Source organism: Salvelinus namaycush, chromosome 26 (genome assembly GCF_016432855.1).
Source record: "Salvelinus namaycush isolate Seneca chromosome 26, SaNama_1.0, whole genome shotgun sequence".
Classification (NCBI taxonomy): Eukaryota; Metazoa; Chordata; class Actinopteri; order Salmoniformes; family Salmonidae; genus Salvelinus; species Salvelinus namaycush.
The window spans coordinates 7,994,381-8,009,572 of record NC_052332.1 but is presented as its reverse complement, the minus strand read 5'-3'; the positions used below and the strand labels follow the sequence as shown (position 1 = coordinate 8,009,572).

At 42.6% G+C, this 15,192-nt stretch overlaps 1 protein-coding gene across 1 annotated transcript in view; it reads left to right on the top strand.

The window, feature by feature from the left end:
- Positions 1-15,192, top strand: part of lamc3 (laminin, gamma 3) — a 235,332-nt gene that overhangs the window by 105,027 nt on the left and 115,113 nt on the right. The window contains exons 6-7 of the mRNA XM_038965701.1: positions 12,835-12,952; positions 14,905-15,003. Of these exons, the coding sequence (XP_038821629.1) occupies positions 12,835-12,952; positions 14,905-15,003 (217 nt within the window). The remainder of the gene's footprint in view (positions 1-12,834; positions 12,953-14,904; positions 15,004-15,192) is intronic.

The window sequence follows — 15,192 nt, the reverse complement described above, 5'->3', positions numbered from 1 at the left end:
TTGTGCAAATGGAATAGAAAAAAGGTGGAAATTATAGGCAATTAGCAAGACACCCCCAATAAAGGAGTGATTCTGCAGGTGGTGACCACAGACCACTTCTCAGTTCCTATGCTTCCTGGCTGATGTTTTGGTCACTTTTGAATGCTGGCGGTGCTCTCACTCTAGTGGTAGCATGAGACGGAGTCTACAACCCACACAAGTGGCTCAGGTAGTGCAGCTCATCCAGGATGGCACATCAATGCGAGCTGTGGCAAGAAGGTTTGCTGTGTCTGTCAGCGTAGTGTCCAGAGCATGGAGGCGCTACCAGGAGACAGGCCAGTACATCAGGAGACGTGGAGGAGGCCGTAGGAGGGCAACAACCCAGCAGCAGGACCGCTACCTCCGCCTTTGAGCAGGAGGAGCACTGCCAGAGCCCTGCAAAATGACCTCCAGCAGGCCACAAATGTGCATGTGTCTGCTCAAACGGTCAGAAACAGACTCCATGAGGGTGGTATGAGGGCCCGACGTCCACAGGTGGGGGTTGTGCTTACAGCCCAACACCGTGCAGGACGTTTGGCATTTGCCAGAGAACACCAAGATTGGCAAATTCGCCACTGGCGCCCTGTGCTCTTCACAGATGAAAGCAGGTTCATACTGAGCACATGAGCACATGTGACAGACGTGACAGAGTCTGGAGACGCCGTGGAGAACGTTCTGCTGCCTGCAACATCCTCCAGCATGACCGGTTTGGCGGTGGGTCAGTCATGGTGTGGGGTGGCATTTCTTTGGGGGGCCGCACAGCCCTCCATGTGCTCGCCAGAGGTAGCCTGACTGCCATTAGGTACCGAGATGAGATCCTCAGACCCCTTGTAAGACCATATGCTGGTGCGGTTGGCCCTGGGTTCCTCCTAATGCAAGACAATGCTAGACCTCATGTGGCTGGAGTGTGTCAGCAGTTCCTGCAAGAGGAAGGCATTGATGCTATGGACTGGCCCGCCCGTTCCACAGACCTGAATCCAATTGAGCACATCTGGGACATCATGTCTCGCTCCATCCACCAACGCCACGTTGCACCACAGACTGTCCAGGAGTTGGCGGATGCTTTAGTCCAGGTCTGGGAGGAGATCCCTCAGGAGACCATCCGCCACCTCATCAGGAGCATGCCCAGGCGTTGTAGGGAGGTCATACAGGCACGTGGAGGCCACACACACTACTGAGCCTCATTTTGACTTGTTTTAAGGACATTACATCAAAGTTGGATCAGCCTGTAGTGTGGTTTTCCACTTTAATGTTGAGTGTGACTCCAAATCCAGACCTCCATGGGTTAATAAATTTGATTTCCATTGATCATTTTTGTGTGATTTTGTTGTCAGCACATTCAACTATGTAAAGAAAAAAGTATTTAATAAGAATATTTCATTCATTCAGATCTAGGATGTGTTATTTTAGTGTTCCCTTAATTTTTTTGAGCAGTGTATAATGTCAACTACTGCTCAACCTCATCATAGATTGACTGATTTACTTGTGGAGGGGCACATACAGTGCAACGTGAAATAGGTGCATAATATCAAGTCACAAGGCCAACTTGAAGTTTCGACATCCATAGGCGGCACGTGAGTTTCACGTTTGGGGAAGCAATTTTTTCACAATAAAATTGCACCACTCATCACATTTGCAGACTAATGTAAAATAGGCTACTATTCCTAATGTGATGAGATGATTGCATAGTCATAATTTAGGCTGATAATATAACTCAATCATTGTTTGCGAAACAGACTGTTGCCTGAGTACGTAGTGAAAGAGAGGAGGCCTAATCAGAGACTTTTCTTGTCCTTTCTTTGCACAGGAAAATGTTTGCCTTTTAGAAATACATTTCATACAATTCTACTACACTTTATATGACTGGAGACATAAGCAACATCTTTTTAATACGATACAAATCAGTAGCCTCCTCTGCTGACACTGACAAACAGATCAATATAAACAACCTTGGCTTGGATGCAACCATCTAATCTAGGCCTACGAAAAGGGGAGACACAAATTGGAGGGGGAAATGATTGTCCCCCAAAAAACTTTCCAGTGGTACTGATCCAATGATAAAGACGATAAATATGCATGCACTTATCGGGGATATGGCCGATGCTCTCCGCTGGTGCCAATAAGATTCTGTTCACTCAATTGGGAGTTGAACATTTCTCAACACTCGCATCAACACTCAACACTCGCATCTGCTAACTGTGTATATGTGACCAATGAAATTATAATTTATTTTATTTTATTTGAACATTTTGATAACTAGAGACCAGACCTGGGCAGAAAATAATAGTATTTTGTAGTTTCTTTGAAAATACCAACTTTTCAAATATTCGAGGTAATCAAATATAGAGAATCAACTAAAGGCAACTATTGGCAACTATTTCCTTTGATATTCAATTACATCTCAATTACATAATATTTGAAAGTATTTTGAATACCTCTCAGAAAAAATATATAAAATTTGAAGGTATTTGAATATGTGCACGTTATTTAAAACAAACCAAAATATTTATTTGATGGCTACCAAATATTTGATGAACCAAAAACCTGAAAAGTTAGTTAAATTACTATGGATTTCTTTTCCCTGGTTGAAACAGACATGCTCAGGAAAGTGATAGCTCAACTTAAGCCTTCTACCGGCCTTCTCGATCCTATCCCCACCACCTTCTTCAAACAGTTTTTAATTGCATATCTGAAGAAGTGCAAGCTATTGTTAATCACTCCCTGTTCACAGGAACTTTCCCCACTGCACTAAAAACTGCTATGGTGAAACCCCTTCTGAAAAAAAGTCATCTAGATTCTTCAGCTCATACTTTTTTGCCAATCTCCAACCTTCCATTCTTGAGCAAAATTCTGGAGACATTGGTTTTCAAACCGCTAAATTATTTTTAAGTGCCAACTGAATTTTTGAAAAATTACAATCTGGTTGCCGTGCAGAGTTAAGAGTTAGTTAAGTGGTAAATTATCTTAGAGCCAACACAGATGCCAAACAGCTCTTTGTCCTTCTACTCTTGGATTTAAGTGCTGCATTTGACAATGTTAACCATGATGTATTCAACAAGTTTTTTTAAGTAGTTGCTTTCTCAGGTCTGTATTCAATAGTTGTAGACACCTCCAACGTAACATTTTGTGTCACCCAATGTTTTTTTTTACTTTCCACAAATGTAAAACTAGTTATCCCAGGTCTGCTAGAGACATTTTCTTTCTCTTCTTTTTTCAGCAATAGCCACTTGCTTTCTAAACTATGTTTTTACTATGATGGTATTTTGAATTATTGCGATATGCCTAGGTCTATTTAACTGCTTTTCAGGGACCGCAACTCAAAAATCAGCTACACTATACACTGCATTCGTAAAAGTATTCAGACTTCTTCCATTTTTCCACATTTTGTTACGTTACAGCCTTATTCTAAAATGGATTAAATTAATTGTTTTCCTCATCAGTCTACACACAATACCCCATAATGACAAAGCAAAAACAGGTTTTTATACATTTTGGCAAATGTTTTAAAAATAAAAAACAGAAATACCTTATTTACATAAGCATTTAGACCATTTGCTATGAGACTCAAAATTGAGCTCAGGTGCATCCTGTTTCCTTTGATCATCCTTGAGATATTTCTGCAACTTGATTGGAGTCCATGATTTGGAAAGGCACACACCTGTCTACATCAAGTCTCACAGTTGACAGTGCATGTCAGAGCAAAAACCAAGCCATGAGGTAGTCAGGATCAAGGGATCCTTGATGAAAACCTGCTCCAGAGCGCTCAGGACCTCAGACTGGGGCAAAGGTTCACCTTTCAACAGGAAAACAATCCTAAGCACACAGCCAAGACAATGCAGGAGTAGATTCGGGACAAGTCTCTGAATGTCCTTGAGTGGCCCAGCCAGAGCCCAAACTTGAACCCAATTGAACATCTCTGAAGAGACCTGAAAATAGCTATGCATCGACGCTCCCCATCCAACCTGACAGAGCTTGAGAGGATCTGTAGAGAAGAATGGGAGAAACTCCCCAAATACAGGTGTGCCAAGCTTGTAGCGTCATACCCAAGAAGACTCAAGGCTGTCGTCGCTGCCAAAGGTGCTTCAACAAAGTAATGAGTAAAGGGTCTGAATACTTATGTAAATGTAATATTCAAGTTTTTTTATGTGCAAGAATGTCTAAAAACCTGTTTTTGCTTTGTCATTATGGGGTATTGTGTGCAGATTGATGAGGGGGAAAAAACATTTAAACCATTTTAGAATGAGGCTGTAACGTAACAAAATGTGCAAAAAGTCAAGGGGTCTGAATACTTTCCGGATGTACTGTATATATAAATGTATGTGGACCCACCTTCAAATGACTGGATTTCGGCTATTTCAGCCACCCCCGTTGCTGACAGGTATATACAATCAAGCACACAGCCATGCAATCTCCATAGAGAAGCAGTAGAATGGCCTTACTGAAGAGCTCAGTGACTTTCAATGTGGCATCGTCGTAGGATGCCACCTTTCCAACAAGTCAGTTTGTCACATTTGTGCCCTGCTAAAGCTGCCCAGGTCAACTGTAAGTGGAACGTCTAGGAGCAACAACGGCTCAGCCGCGAATTGGAAGGCCACACAAACTCACAGAACAGGACCGCCGAGTGCTGAAGCACGTAGCACGTAAACATTGTCTTTCCTCAGTTGCAACACTCACTACCAAGTTCCAAACTGCCTCTGGAAGCAACGTCACCACAAGTACTGTTCGTCGGGAGCGTCATGAAATGGGTTTCCATGGCCGAGCAGCCGCACACAAGCCTAAGATCACCGTGCGCAATGCCAGCCGTCGGCTGGAGTGGTGTAAAGCTTGTCGCCTTTGGACTCTGGAAACGTGTTCTCTGGAGTGATTTAATAACGCTTCACCATCTGGCAGTCCAAATGACTAATTTGGGTTTGTCGGATGCCAGGAGAACACTACCTGCCCGAGTGCATAGTGTCAACTGTAAAGATTGGTGGAAGATGAATAATGGTCTGGGGCTGTTTTTCATGGTTAGGGATTGGCCCCTTAGGTCCGGTGAATGTTAATATTCTTTCTTTTCCTTTGCACTTTTTACCCCTTTTTCGTGACTTCAAATTGATGGTTACAGTCTTGTCCCATTTCTGCAACTCCCATACGGACTCGGGAGAGGCGAATGCCGTGAGCCATGTGTCCTCCAAAACACGACACTGCCAAGCCCTACTGAAGGGGCCCTACTGAAGGGTAATCTTAATGCTACAGCATACAATTACATTGTAGACGATTCTGTGCTTCAAACGTTGTGGCAACAGTTTGGAGAAGACCCTTTCCTGTTTCAACATGGCAATGCCCCCATAAACAAAGCGAGGTCTATGCAGAAATGGTTTGTTGAGATCGGTTTGGAAGAACTTGACTGGCCTGCACAGAGACCTGACCTCAACCCCATCGAACACCTTTGGGATGATTTGGAACGCTGACTGCAAGCCATCCTTAAACGTCCAACATCAGTGCCGACCTCACTAATGTTCTTGTGTTGAATGGAAGCAAGTCCCTGCAGCAATGTTCGAACATCTAGTGGAAAGCCTTCCAAGAAGAGTGGAGGCTATTGGCCGTGCACGCTTCGCAAATACACAATCCACAGCAATTTGTTTTTAAAAGCTAATGATTCACTGTGGCCAAATTATGCTCTCTGCTGTAGTATTTTGAATTATATTATTTATTTCTGTATAGGCATGAGTAATTATATAGATCATTTTGGCAAATGTATTTAAATTTAGACGGAACAATAATATAAACGCAACATGCAACAATTTCAAAGATTTTCCCGAGTTAAATACCTTAGGCCCTAATCTACGAATTTCACATGACTAGGAATACAGATATGCATCTGTTGGTCTCAGATACCTTTAAAAGAAGATAGGGGTTTGTATCAGAAAACCAGTCAGTATCTGGTTTGACCACCATTTGCCTTATGAAGTGTGACACATCTCCTTCACATAGGTTTGATCCGGCTGTTGATTGTGGCCTGTGGAATGTTGTCCCACTCCTCTTCAATGGCTGGATATTGGCGGGAACTGGAACACGCTTTTGTACATGTCCATCCAGAGCATCCCAAACATGCTCAATGGGGAACGTGTCTAGTGAGAATGCAGGGCATTGGAGAACTGGAACATTTTCAGCTTCCAGGAATTGTGTACAGATCCTTGAGACATGGGGCCGTGCATTATCATGCTGAAACATGAGGTAATGGCGGCTGCTGAATGGCACGACAATGGGCCTCAGGATCTCATGGTATCTCTGTGCATTCAAATTGCCATCAACAAAATGCAGTGGTGTTCATTGTCCGTAGCTTATGCCTGCCCATACCATAACCCCACTGCCACCATGGGGCACTCTGTTCACAACGGTGACATCAGCAAACCACTCGCCCAAACGCTGTCTGCCATCTGCCTGGTACAGTTGAAACCGGGATTCATCCGTGAAGAGCACACTTCTCCAGCGTGCCAGTGGCAATCGAGGGTGAGCATTTGTTGGTTACGACACTGAACTACAGTTAGGTCAAGAACCTGGTGAGGATGATGAGCATGCAGATGAGGTTCCCTGAGACAGTTTGTGCAAAAATTATTTTATTGTGCAAATCCACAGTCTCATACGATCCCGCAGGGGAAGATGCCGGATGTGGAGGTCCTGGACTGGCATGGTTACACGTGGTCTGCAGTTGTGAAGACGCACTGCCAAATACTCTAAAACGACATTGGAGACAGCTTATGATAAAGAAACAAGCATTCAATTCTCTGGCAACAGGTCTGGTGGACATTCCTGCAGTCAGCATGCCAGTTGCACACTCCCTCAAAACCTGAGAGCTCTGTGGCATTATGTTGGGTGACAAAAATGCACATTTAGACTGGCTTTTTATTGTCCCCAGCACAAGGTGCACCTGTGTAAGGATCATGCTGTCTAGTCAGCTTCTTGATATGCCACACCTGTCAGGTGGATGGATTATCTTGGCAAAGGATAAATGCTCAGGGATGTAAACACATTTCTGCACAACATTTTTGAGAAATTAGCTTTCTGTGTGTGGAACTTTTCTGGGATCTTTTATTTCAGCTCATGAAACATGGGACCAACACTTTACATGTTGTGTTTATATTTTTGTTAATGGTAGTTATTGTCGGTCGACTTTGCTGAGGCCATATGGTTGCTTCTGTCTGTCTACTTGTTTTTTCCGTAGGCCTACTGTCCGTATAATCATTCCGTTGCTGACGATGTCTGTCATTATGTATTGATTCACGCCAATGCTTCTTGATATTATCATTTATTCTGGCCCAGGCATGTTTACAGAGAAAAGTCAAACTGAAAATGTTTCTCCTGTCTCCTGGTTAGACTATTGTAAACAAAGGTTGTTACATTGTAACTACAAAGTAATTCAAATGTCACTTCACTTTACATGAAGTTACTCGCTCCTGGGTAAGTACATTGTAAGTACAGGTATATCCTTTGTAACAACATTGTAATTACAGAGTTGGTTGTTAAAGATTGTTATATTGTAAGTACAATGTAATTATAAGCGTTACACCTAATGTTCTCCTGTCTAGTCATTTATCCTGGATAGCCTATTGTCTGCAAAGGTTGTTACATTGTAACTACATAGCAATTATTAAAGTTATACTCTACTGGCTTTCAATTAAGTTGCTTGCTCCTGGGTAGGTACATGATCGTTACAAGTATATCCTATGTAACTATGTTGTTCTTAAATTACACTTGATTCTTTATAGCCTTTGAGCCAGGTCATAACATAATGACCGATACGTAATGATAGATGATGCCTTGTTACACGTGTTGTTACCAGGTCTTAGCCTTTTCATCAACCCTGGTATTACTTGTGGATTCGGCACCTATTATTTACTTGTAGCAAGGTCAGATTTTGGTTATTGACATGGTAATTCACAGGTGACTTTCAAATGTGTAAATACAAAACATTAGTTATATTGTGGAACAAAAAAATGTGCAATAACATCAGTAGTTACACATGTGGAATAATCTTCAGCAAGTGAATGTGGAATAATACATTCCTTGTTTGAATTGAGCAATAACTGATTCTGCAACAACCCAATTAGCATGTAATTACATAGTAAAACGTATGTAACTACTATGTTGTTAACACAGTTATTACTGTGTTAGTTACATGGTAATAGGGGCAACATAATGTAAAGTGTTACCCCAAAATATATTACGAAGTGTAAATAGGATAATTTTGGTCAGAAAGTCCAAAACTGAGATTTGCGAGATTTAGGAATCCAGGTTAAGTAACTGTTTTCCTTGGGTTGGGTTTATTTCAATCCTGCCCACATGTCCACAGCTGGCAGCACCCAAGTAATCATCAATTTGGAGAGCAAATTGATGTCCAACAAGAGGGTGTGGAAAATTTGCTTTGACTTCGGATACCCCAGTGGTGCTAGTTTGGGACCATCCGTAAATTACACAATGTACATGGGACAATATTTTTAAATTACAATAGCTCCAAATTTCAATGACTTAAAACCTGTTATGGCTGCAAGGGGCAGTATTGAGTAGCCAGTTAAATCGTGCCCATTTCAAACGGCCTCGTACTCAATTCTTGCTCGTACAATATGCATATTATTATTACTATTGGATAGAAAACACTCTCTAGTTTCTAAAACCGTTTGAATTATTTCTCTGAGTGAAACAGAAGTCATTCTGCAGCACACTTCCTGACCAGGAAGTGGAATGTCAGAAATCAATGCTTTGTTCAACTTCCTGCCTATACATGGGCATGATACGTAAGAGTCTACATACACTTCATACACCTTCCCCTGGTTGTCAAGAGGCGGTGAGAGAAAAATATTCGTGTTTATCTTGGTCTGAGGTGGAATTAAAGCTCTTTGTTTGACGTGACCGTCCACTTCCTGTTTCTGGAGCGCGCGAAAGAGGACATGGATTTGCCTTCTGTTTTGCTCTCGTTATGGACGACTAACATCTCCGTCTTAGATTTTATTTGATACATGTGACCATATCATCGTAAAGTATGTTTTTTCAATATAGTTTAATCAGATTATTTAAATTTTTTCGGGAGTTTTGCCATGTTCCGTTCTCTGACTTTGTTGACGTTGGAGAGATCCGTAGCACTTGGCAAGTGCCCATGCTAAATGAAGAGGGAAATTTGCCGTTCCAGATCCAAACAACGACTGTTCTGGACAAAGGACACCTTGTCCAACATTCTGACGGAAGATCACCAAAAGTAAGAAACATTTTATGATGCTATTTCTAATATCTGTCGTGCATGTGAACTGGTCGTCGGCGCCCAAGTGTTTCTGGCTATTGTGGCTATGCTAATATAACGCTACATTTTGTTTTCGCTGTAAAACATTTAATAAATCGGAAATATTGTCTGGAATCACAAGATGCCTGTCTTTCAATTGCTGTACACTATGTATTTTTCAGAAATGTTTTATGATGAGTAATTAGGTATTTGACGTTGGTGTCTGTAAATATTATGGCTGCTTTCGGTGCAATTTCTGATTGTAGCTGAAATGTAAACTATGATTTATACCTGAAATATGCAAATTTTTCGAACAAAACATATGCTATACAATAAATATGTTATCAGACTGTCATCTGATGAAGTTGTTTCTTGGTTAGTGGCTATTTATATCTTTATTTGGTCGAATTTGTGATAGCTACTGATGGAGTAAAAAACTGATGGAGTAAGAAAAGTGGTGTCTTTTGCTAACGTGGTTAGCTAATAGATTTACATATTTTGTCTTCCTTGTAAAATATTTTAAAAATCGGACATGTTGGCTTGATTCACAAGATGTGTACCTTTCATATGCTGTTTTGGACTTGTTAATGTGTGAAAGTTAAATATTTTTTAAAAATATCTTTTGAATTTCGCGCCCTGCACTTGAGCTGGATGTTGTCATAAGTGTACCGGTGTCGGGCTGCACCCCAAACAGGTTAAAAACCTCAAACCTACTTTAAATTAAAAAAATTCAGGGACAAATATTGAAAGCATTTAATGACGTCATGACTCAACCTCGATTTTCTCTTCGTTTCCAGTTGTCCTGAAAGGAACATAGTAATGCACAAATGATGGAAATGGAAGGCTACTTTGACATGGACAAACTGAGAATCTGAGATCAATAAAAATAACCTTGTCTTGAATCCATCAAAACCCTAAGCCTAGGTGTGTGGAGACACATATTGTAGGCTACAATATGAGGAGGAAATTATAGTCCTAAAAATGCTTTCCAGTTTCACTGACTCACCCAATGACGTGCAGCTCACTCACTGGTGATGGCCGATGTACTCGTGCCAAAAGACTCTCAGATTAGAGTCTTCTCTTTTCAGCAGCAGCCATTTGCTTTCTAACCTGTTTTTTTTCCCCAGGGATTGTATTTTAAGTATTGGCGAAGGCCTGTTTTGTCTGCATGCTGTTGTTGACTGACAGATTTGCCGCACGTTCCCCGACTATACACTATGCCTTGTTAATGGGATACACTCCACAGCTAAGCAAACATTTTTTTAAAGAAGCTGTTGGTCCTCTAAGTTATATGCTTTCTCATGGTGTAGTAGGCTATTCTGAATTATTTAGTTTCTTTCTGAACAGACAGCAGTAACTCTATAACTTGGAAAATGTATTTCAATTTATCAGGGCTGCTGCAGCTCCTCCAGAACCCTTTGTGCGGCTATGATTCTATAGTGTAACACTGGAGAGAGTTGCAAGCTCATGCATGTCTATCAGAGCAGAGAGCGGTAGAGAGATCATAGAACGTGAATCTCATACCAGTTCTGTGAGAGACACAGGCACGCTTCTTACACAGCCATGCGTTGGTCTCAAATATAAACTCAGCAAAAAAGAAACGTCCTCTCACTGTCAACCAGATACTATTTTCAGTAAACTTAACATGTGTAAATATTTGTATGAACATAACAAGAGTCAACAACTGAGACATAAACTGAACAAGTTCCACAGACATGTGAATAACAGAATTGGAATAATGTATCCCTGAACAAAGGGGGGGTCAAAATCAAAAGTAACTCTCAGTATCTGTTGTGGCCACCAGCTGCATTAAGTACTGCAGTGCTTCTCATCCTCATGGACTGCACCATATTTGCCAGTTCTTGCTATGAGATGTTACCCCACTCGTCCACCAAGTCGCCTGCAAGTTCCCGAACATTTCTGGGGGAATGGGAATGGCCCTAGCCCTCACCCTCCGATCCAAGGTTCCAGATGTGCTCAATGGGATTGAGATCCGGGCTCCTCGCTGGCCATGGCAGAACACTGACATTCCTGTCTTGCAGGAAATCGTGCACAGAACAAGCAGTATGGCTGGTGGCATTGTCATGCTGGAGGGTCATGTCAGGATGTACCTGCAGGAAGGGTACCACATGAGGAGGAGGATGTCTTCCCTGTAACGCACAGCGTTGAGATTGACTGCAATGTCAGCAAGCTCAGTCCGATGATGCTGTGACACACTGCTCCAGACCATGACGGACCATCCAAATCGATCCCGCTCCAGAGTACATGCCTCGGTGTAATGCTTATTCCTTTGACGATAAATGCGAATCTGACCATCACCCCTGGTAAGACAAAACCGCGACTTGTCAGTGAAGAGCACTTTCTGCCAGTACTGTCTGGTCCAGCGATGATGGGTTTGTGCCCATAGGCGACGTTGTTGCCGGTGATGTCTGGTGAGGACCTGCCTTTACAACAGGCCTACAAGCCCTCAGTCCAGCCTCTCTCAGCCTATTGCGGACAGTCTGAGCACTGATGGAGGGATTGTGCGTTCGTGGTGTAACTCGGGCAGTTGTTGCCATCCTGTACCTGTCCTGCAGGTGTGATGTTCGGATGTACTGATCCTGTGCAGGTGTTGTTACACGTGGTCTGCCACTGCGAGGACGATCAGCTGTCCGTCCTGTCTCCCTGTAGAGCTGTCTTAGGCGTCTCACAGTGCGGACATTGCAATTTATTGCTCTGGCCACATCTGCAGTCCTCATGCCTTCTTGCAGCATGCTTAAGACACGTTCATGTAGATGAGCAGGGACCCATGGCATCTTTCTTTTGGTGTTTTTCAGAGTCAGTAGAAAGGCCTCTTTAGTGTCCTAAGTTTTCATAACTGTGACCTTAATTGCCTACCGTCTGTAAGCTGTTAGTGTCTTAACGACCGTTCCAGAGGTGCATGTTCATTAATTGTTTATGGTTCATTGAATGGGAAACAGTGTTTAAACCCTTTACAATGAAGATCTGTGAAGTTATTTGGATTTTTACGAATGATCTTTGGAAGACAGGGTCCTGAAAAAGGGACGTTTCTTTTTTTGCTGAGTTTAGGTTACAATGTTGCGCAAACCGTAAGCCCACTAAGACATTATTGGGTATTGTGTGTAGGCCGGTGACAAGAACTCTCCATTCAAACCATTTTAAATTCATGCTCCAACACAACAAAATGTGGAAAAAGTCAAGGGGTGTGAATGTTCTTAAAGGCACTCTATATGGATGATGGCAGTTTGTTGTGCGGGAGGTCGATAATGCATTATATCTCACACATACACTCATCATCATTATCATCATGGTAATAATGTGGTTTGTGGCCAGGCTCCCTAGGCTCATGATCCTGTTTCCTTGTGTGGTGTGTGCAGTCTACCTCTAAGGAAGCACAATGGCTTTGTTATAGCAACGGTGTGGGCCCTGGCAGTTATGATCCCACATGATCAAATCTCACACCAGACCCCATACTGACTCTCTATCTCTACTGATTGTAGACTCCCCATCTGTACTTAAACTCTCTCTCTCTCTCTCTCTCTCTCTATCTCTCTCTCTCTCAGGTTCTGTGAGTCTGCAGTGTGGTGCAGAGGGGATGTGTACGTGCAGACCCAGTGTGACGGGGGAGAAGTGTGACACCTGTCAACCCGGCTTCCACTCGCTCAGCCCTGGTGGCTGCAGGTACGCAACACACCCACACACACATGACACACACTCGCACACCACACACACACTCACACACGCAGAAAATAAACAAACCCTTTGAAGACAGAGGGAGAGTAGTAAACCAATGCATTTAAAGAGAATTATGATTTTCTTTTTCTGTCTGTATGCCTCTACCATACGACCACGTTCAGTAGGCCACAAGATAGTGGAACGTTCCGATTTATTGAGTGGAACAGACATGCCTCTGACATGTAGAAAACGTGATCAGGTCAGCTTTATTCATCACATTACGTTGTCGTACGTTGCTCCCTCCTGAACGCAACCTTGGATGGGTGCGTGTTAATGTTTAATAATGCATATATTAGTTATCGTGTGTATTTGCTTTGACATGCTGCAGTGGTTTTAGCCATGAAGCACATCCATGCTAACACTGACCTTGGCTGTTGAGGTTTACACCAGGGCTGGAGCTGAACAGAATACCAAAGTTTGGAGCCTCTTCCAGTTTGCAACAACTCTACTGCTGTTGGTGCTAATTCATCACTAGTGCTGCCTGCTACTATTAGCAATGCCATTGTTTTCAATGTCATTACTATCCCCTTGATACAGTGAACAGTCTCTACTCCTCTCTTACCACCAAATTGTTCCTACCGTACCTTCTGCATTATGCACCAGCCTCTGTCTGTTGGACCTTAACATTTGGCACAAATCCATTTCCTGGATTGCCTGGTGACTCAGGCTGCTGGAAATATTGATATTACAGCATGACCCATGTTTAAATCAAATCAAAATCCAATTTTATTGATCACATACGGTGAATACAACAGATGTAGACTTTACAGTGAAATGCTTACTTACCAGCCCATTCCCAACAATGCAGAGTTAAAAAAGTAAGACAAATTTTTGCTAAATAAAAAGGAAATAGTAACACAATAAAAACAATAATGAGGCTGTTTACAAGGAGTACCAGTACCGAGTTAATGTGCAGGGGTACGAGGTAGTTGAGGTAATTGAGGTAATACAGCATGTACATGTGGGTAGGGGTTAAAGTGACTAGGCAATCAGGATATATAATAAACAGAGTAGCAGCAGCGTGTGAAAGTGTGTCCATCTATGGCATTATGCATGTGTGTGTGTTTTGTGTGTTTGAGCGTATGTAAGTGCGTGTGTGTTGGAGTGTGTGTCTCCATCCCTCTCTCCCGCTTCCTCCCTCTCCCTCCCAATCCTTCTCTCCTTCTTCCTGTCAATCCCTCTCTCCCTCTCCCTCCATCCCTGTCCCTCATTTCTCTCTCTCTCCATCCCTACCTCAGTCTTCCAGTGTTCTGCAGTGAAGTGAGGTGTGAATTATGCAGGCCAGTAGAGTGGAACAGAGTAGATGCCTGCCCAGGGGATAATTGAATTATTCTTAATAGCAACCTTGTTAAAATATTGATTCTGTGTTACAGTTCTGGAGGAAAACAATCAATCAATGAAGATGATTAAAGATGTTTCATAGAACAAAGCTTTTGATTGACACAGCAGTGACCCCACTTAACCAATCACGGTCGGTGATCAGGCTATTTTCAGCGTGTGTCTGTGTGTGAAAAAGAGTAAGCGAAGACTGAACACCCCTTATCAGCATAATTAATCAAGGAAACAATGTGAATATTTTAGCAGACGCTCTTAATTAGGGTTAAGTGCCTTGCTCAAGGGCACGTTGGCAAATCATTTACCTAGTCAGCTCTGGGATTCAAACCAGCAACCTTCCGTTTACTGGCCCAACGTGCTTAACCGCAAGGCTACGTGCCGCCCCGCAATGTGTACACTGAAACAAAGAGTCACTCGCCCAAATACTCGACCAAATATCTATTCCGACTTTCTTACCTATGTCTTAACCTAAGTGCCCCATGACGTTATGTCGGTCATAACCAGTTTGACCTCTGGCTGAACATTGACCTTATTAACAGGATGTTGTTATCGTTTCTCCGCAGGTCGTGTGACTGTGAAACCAGGGGCAGTGTTGGCATCTGCTCTACGCTGGACGGAGGTTGTCACTGCAAGGATAACGTGGAGGGACAGGCGTGTGACAGGTGGCTTTTATATTGTGCTGTTCTTTCTTCAAAAAAGATCAAGGAAAAATAGACATGTGACAGGTGACCCGTGATATGCTACTGTGTCACCTGAAATAACATAATACCTCACGGTTACCACGGTAACAGTTTTTAGTGTCTAGCTCTTTGTTCAGTTAACAATGGTAGCTAACATTTCATATTGTTAGT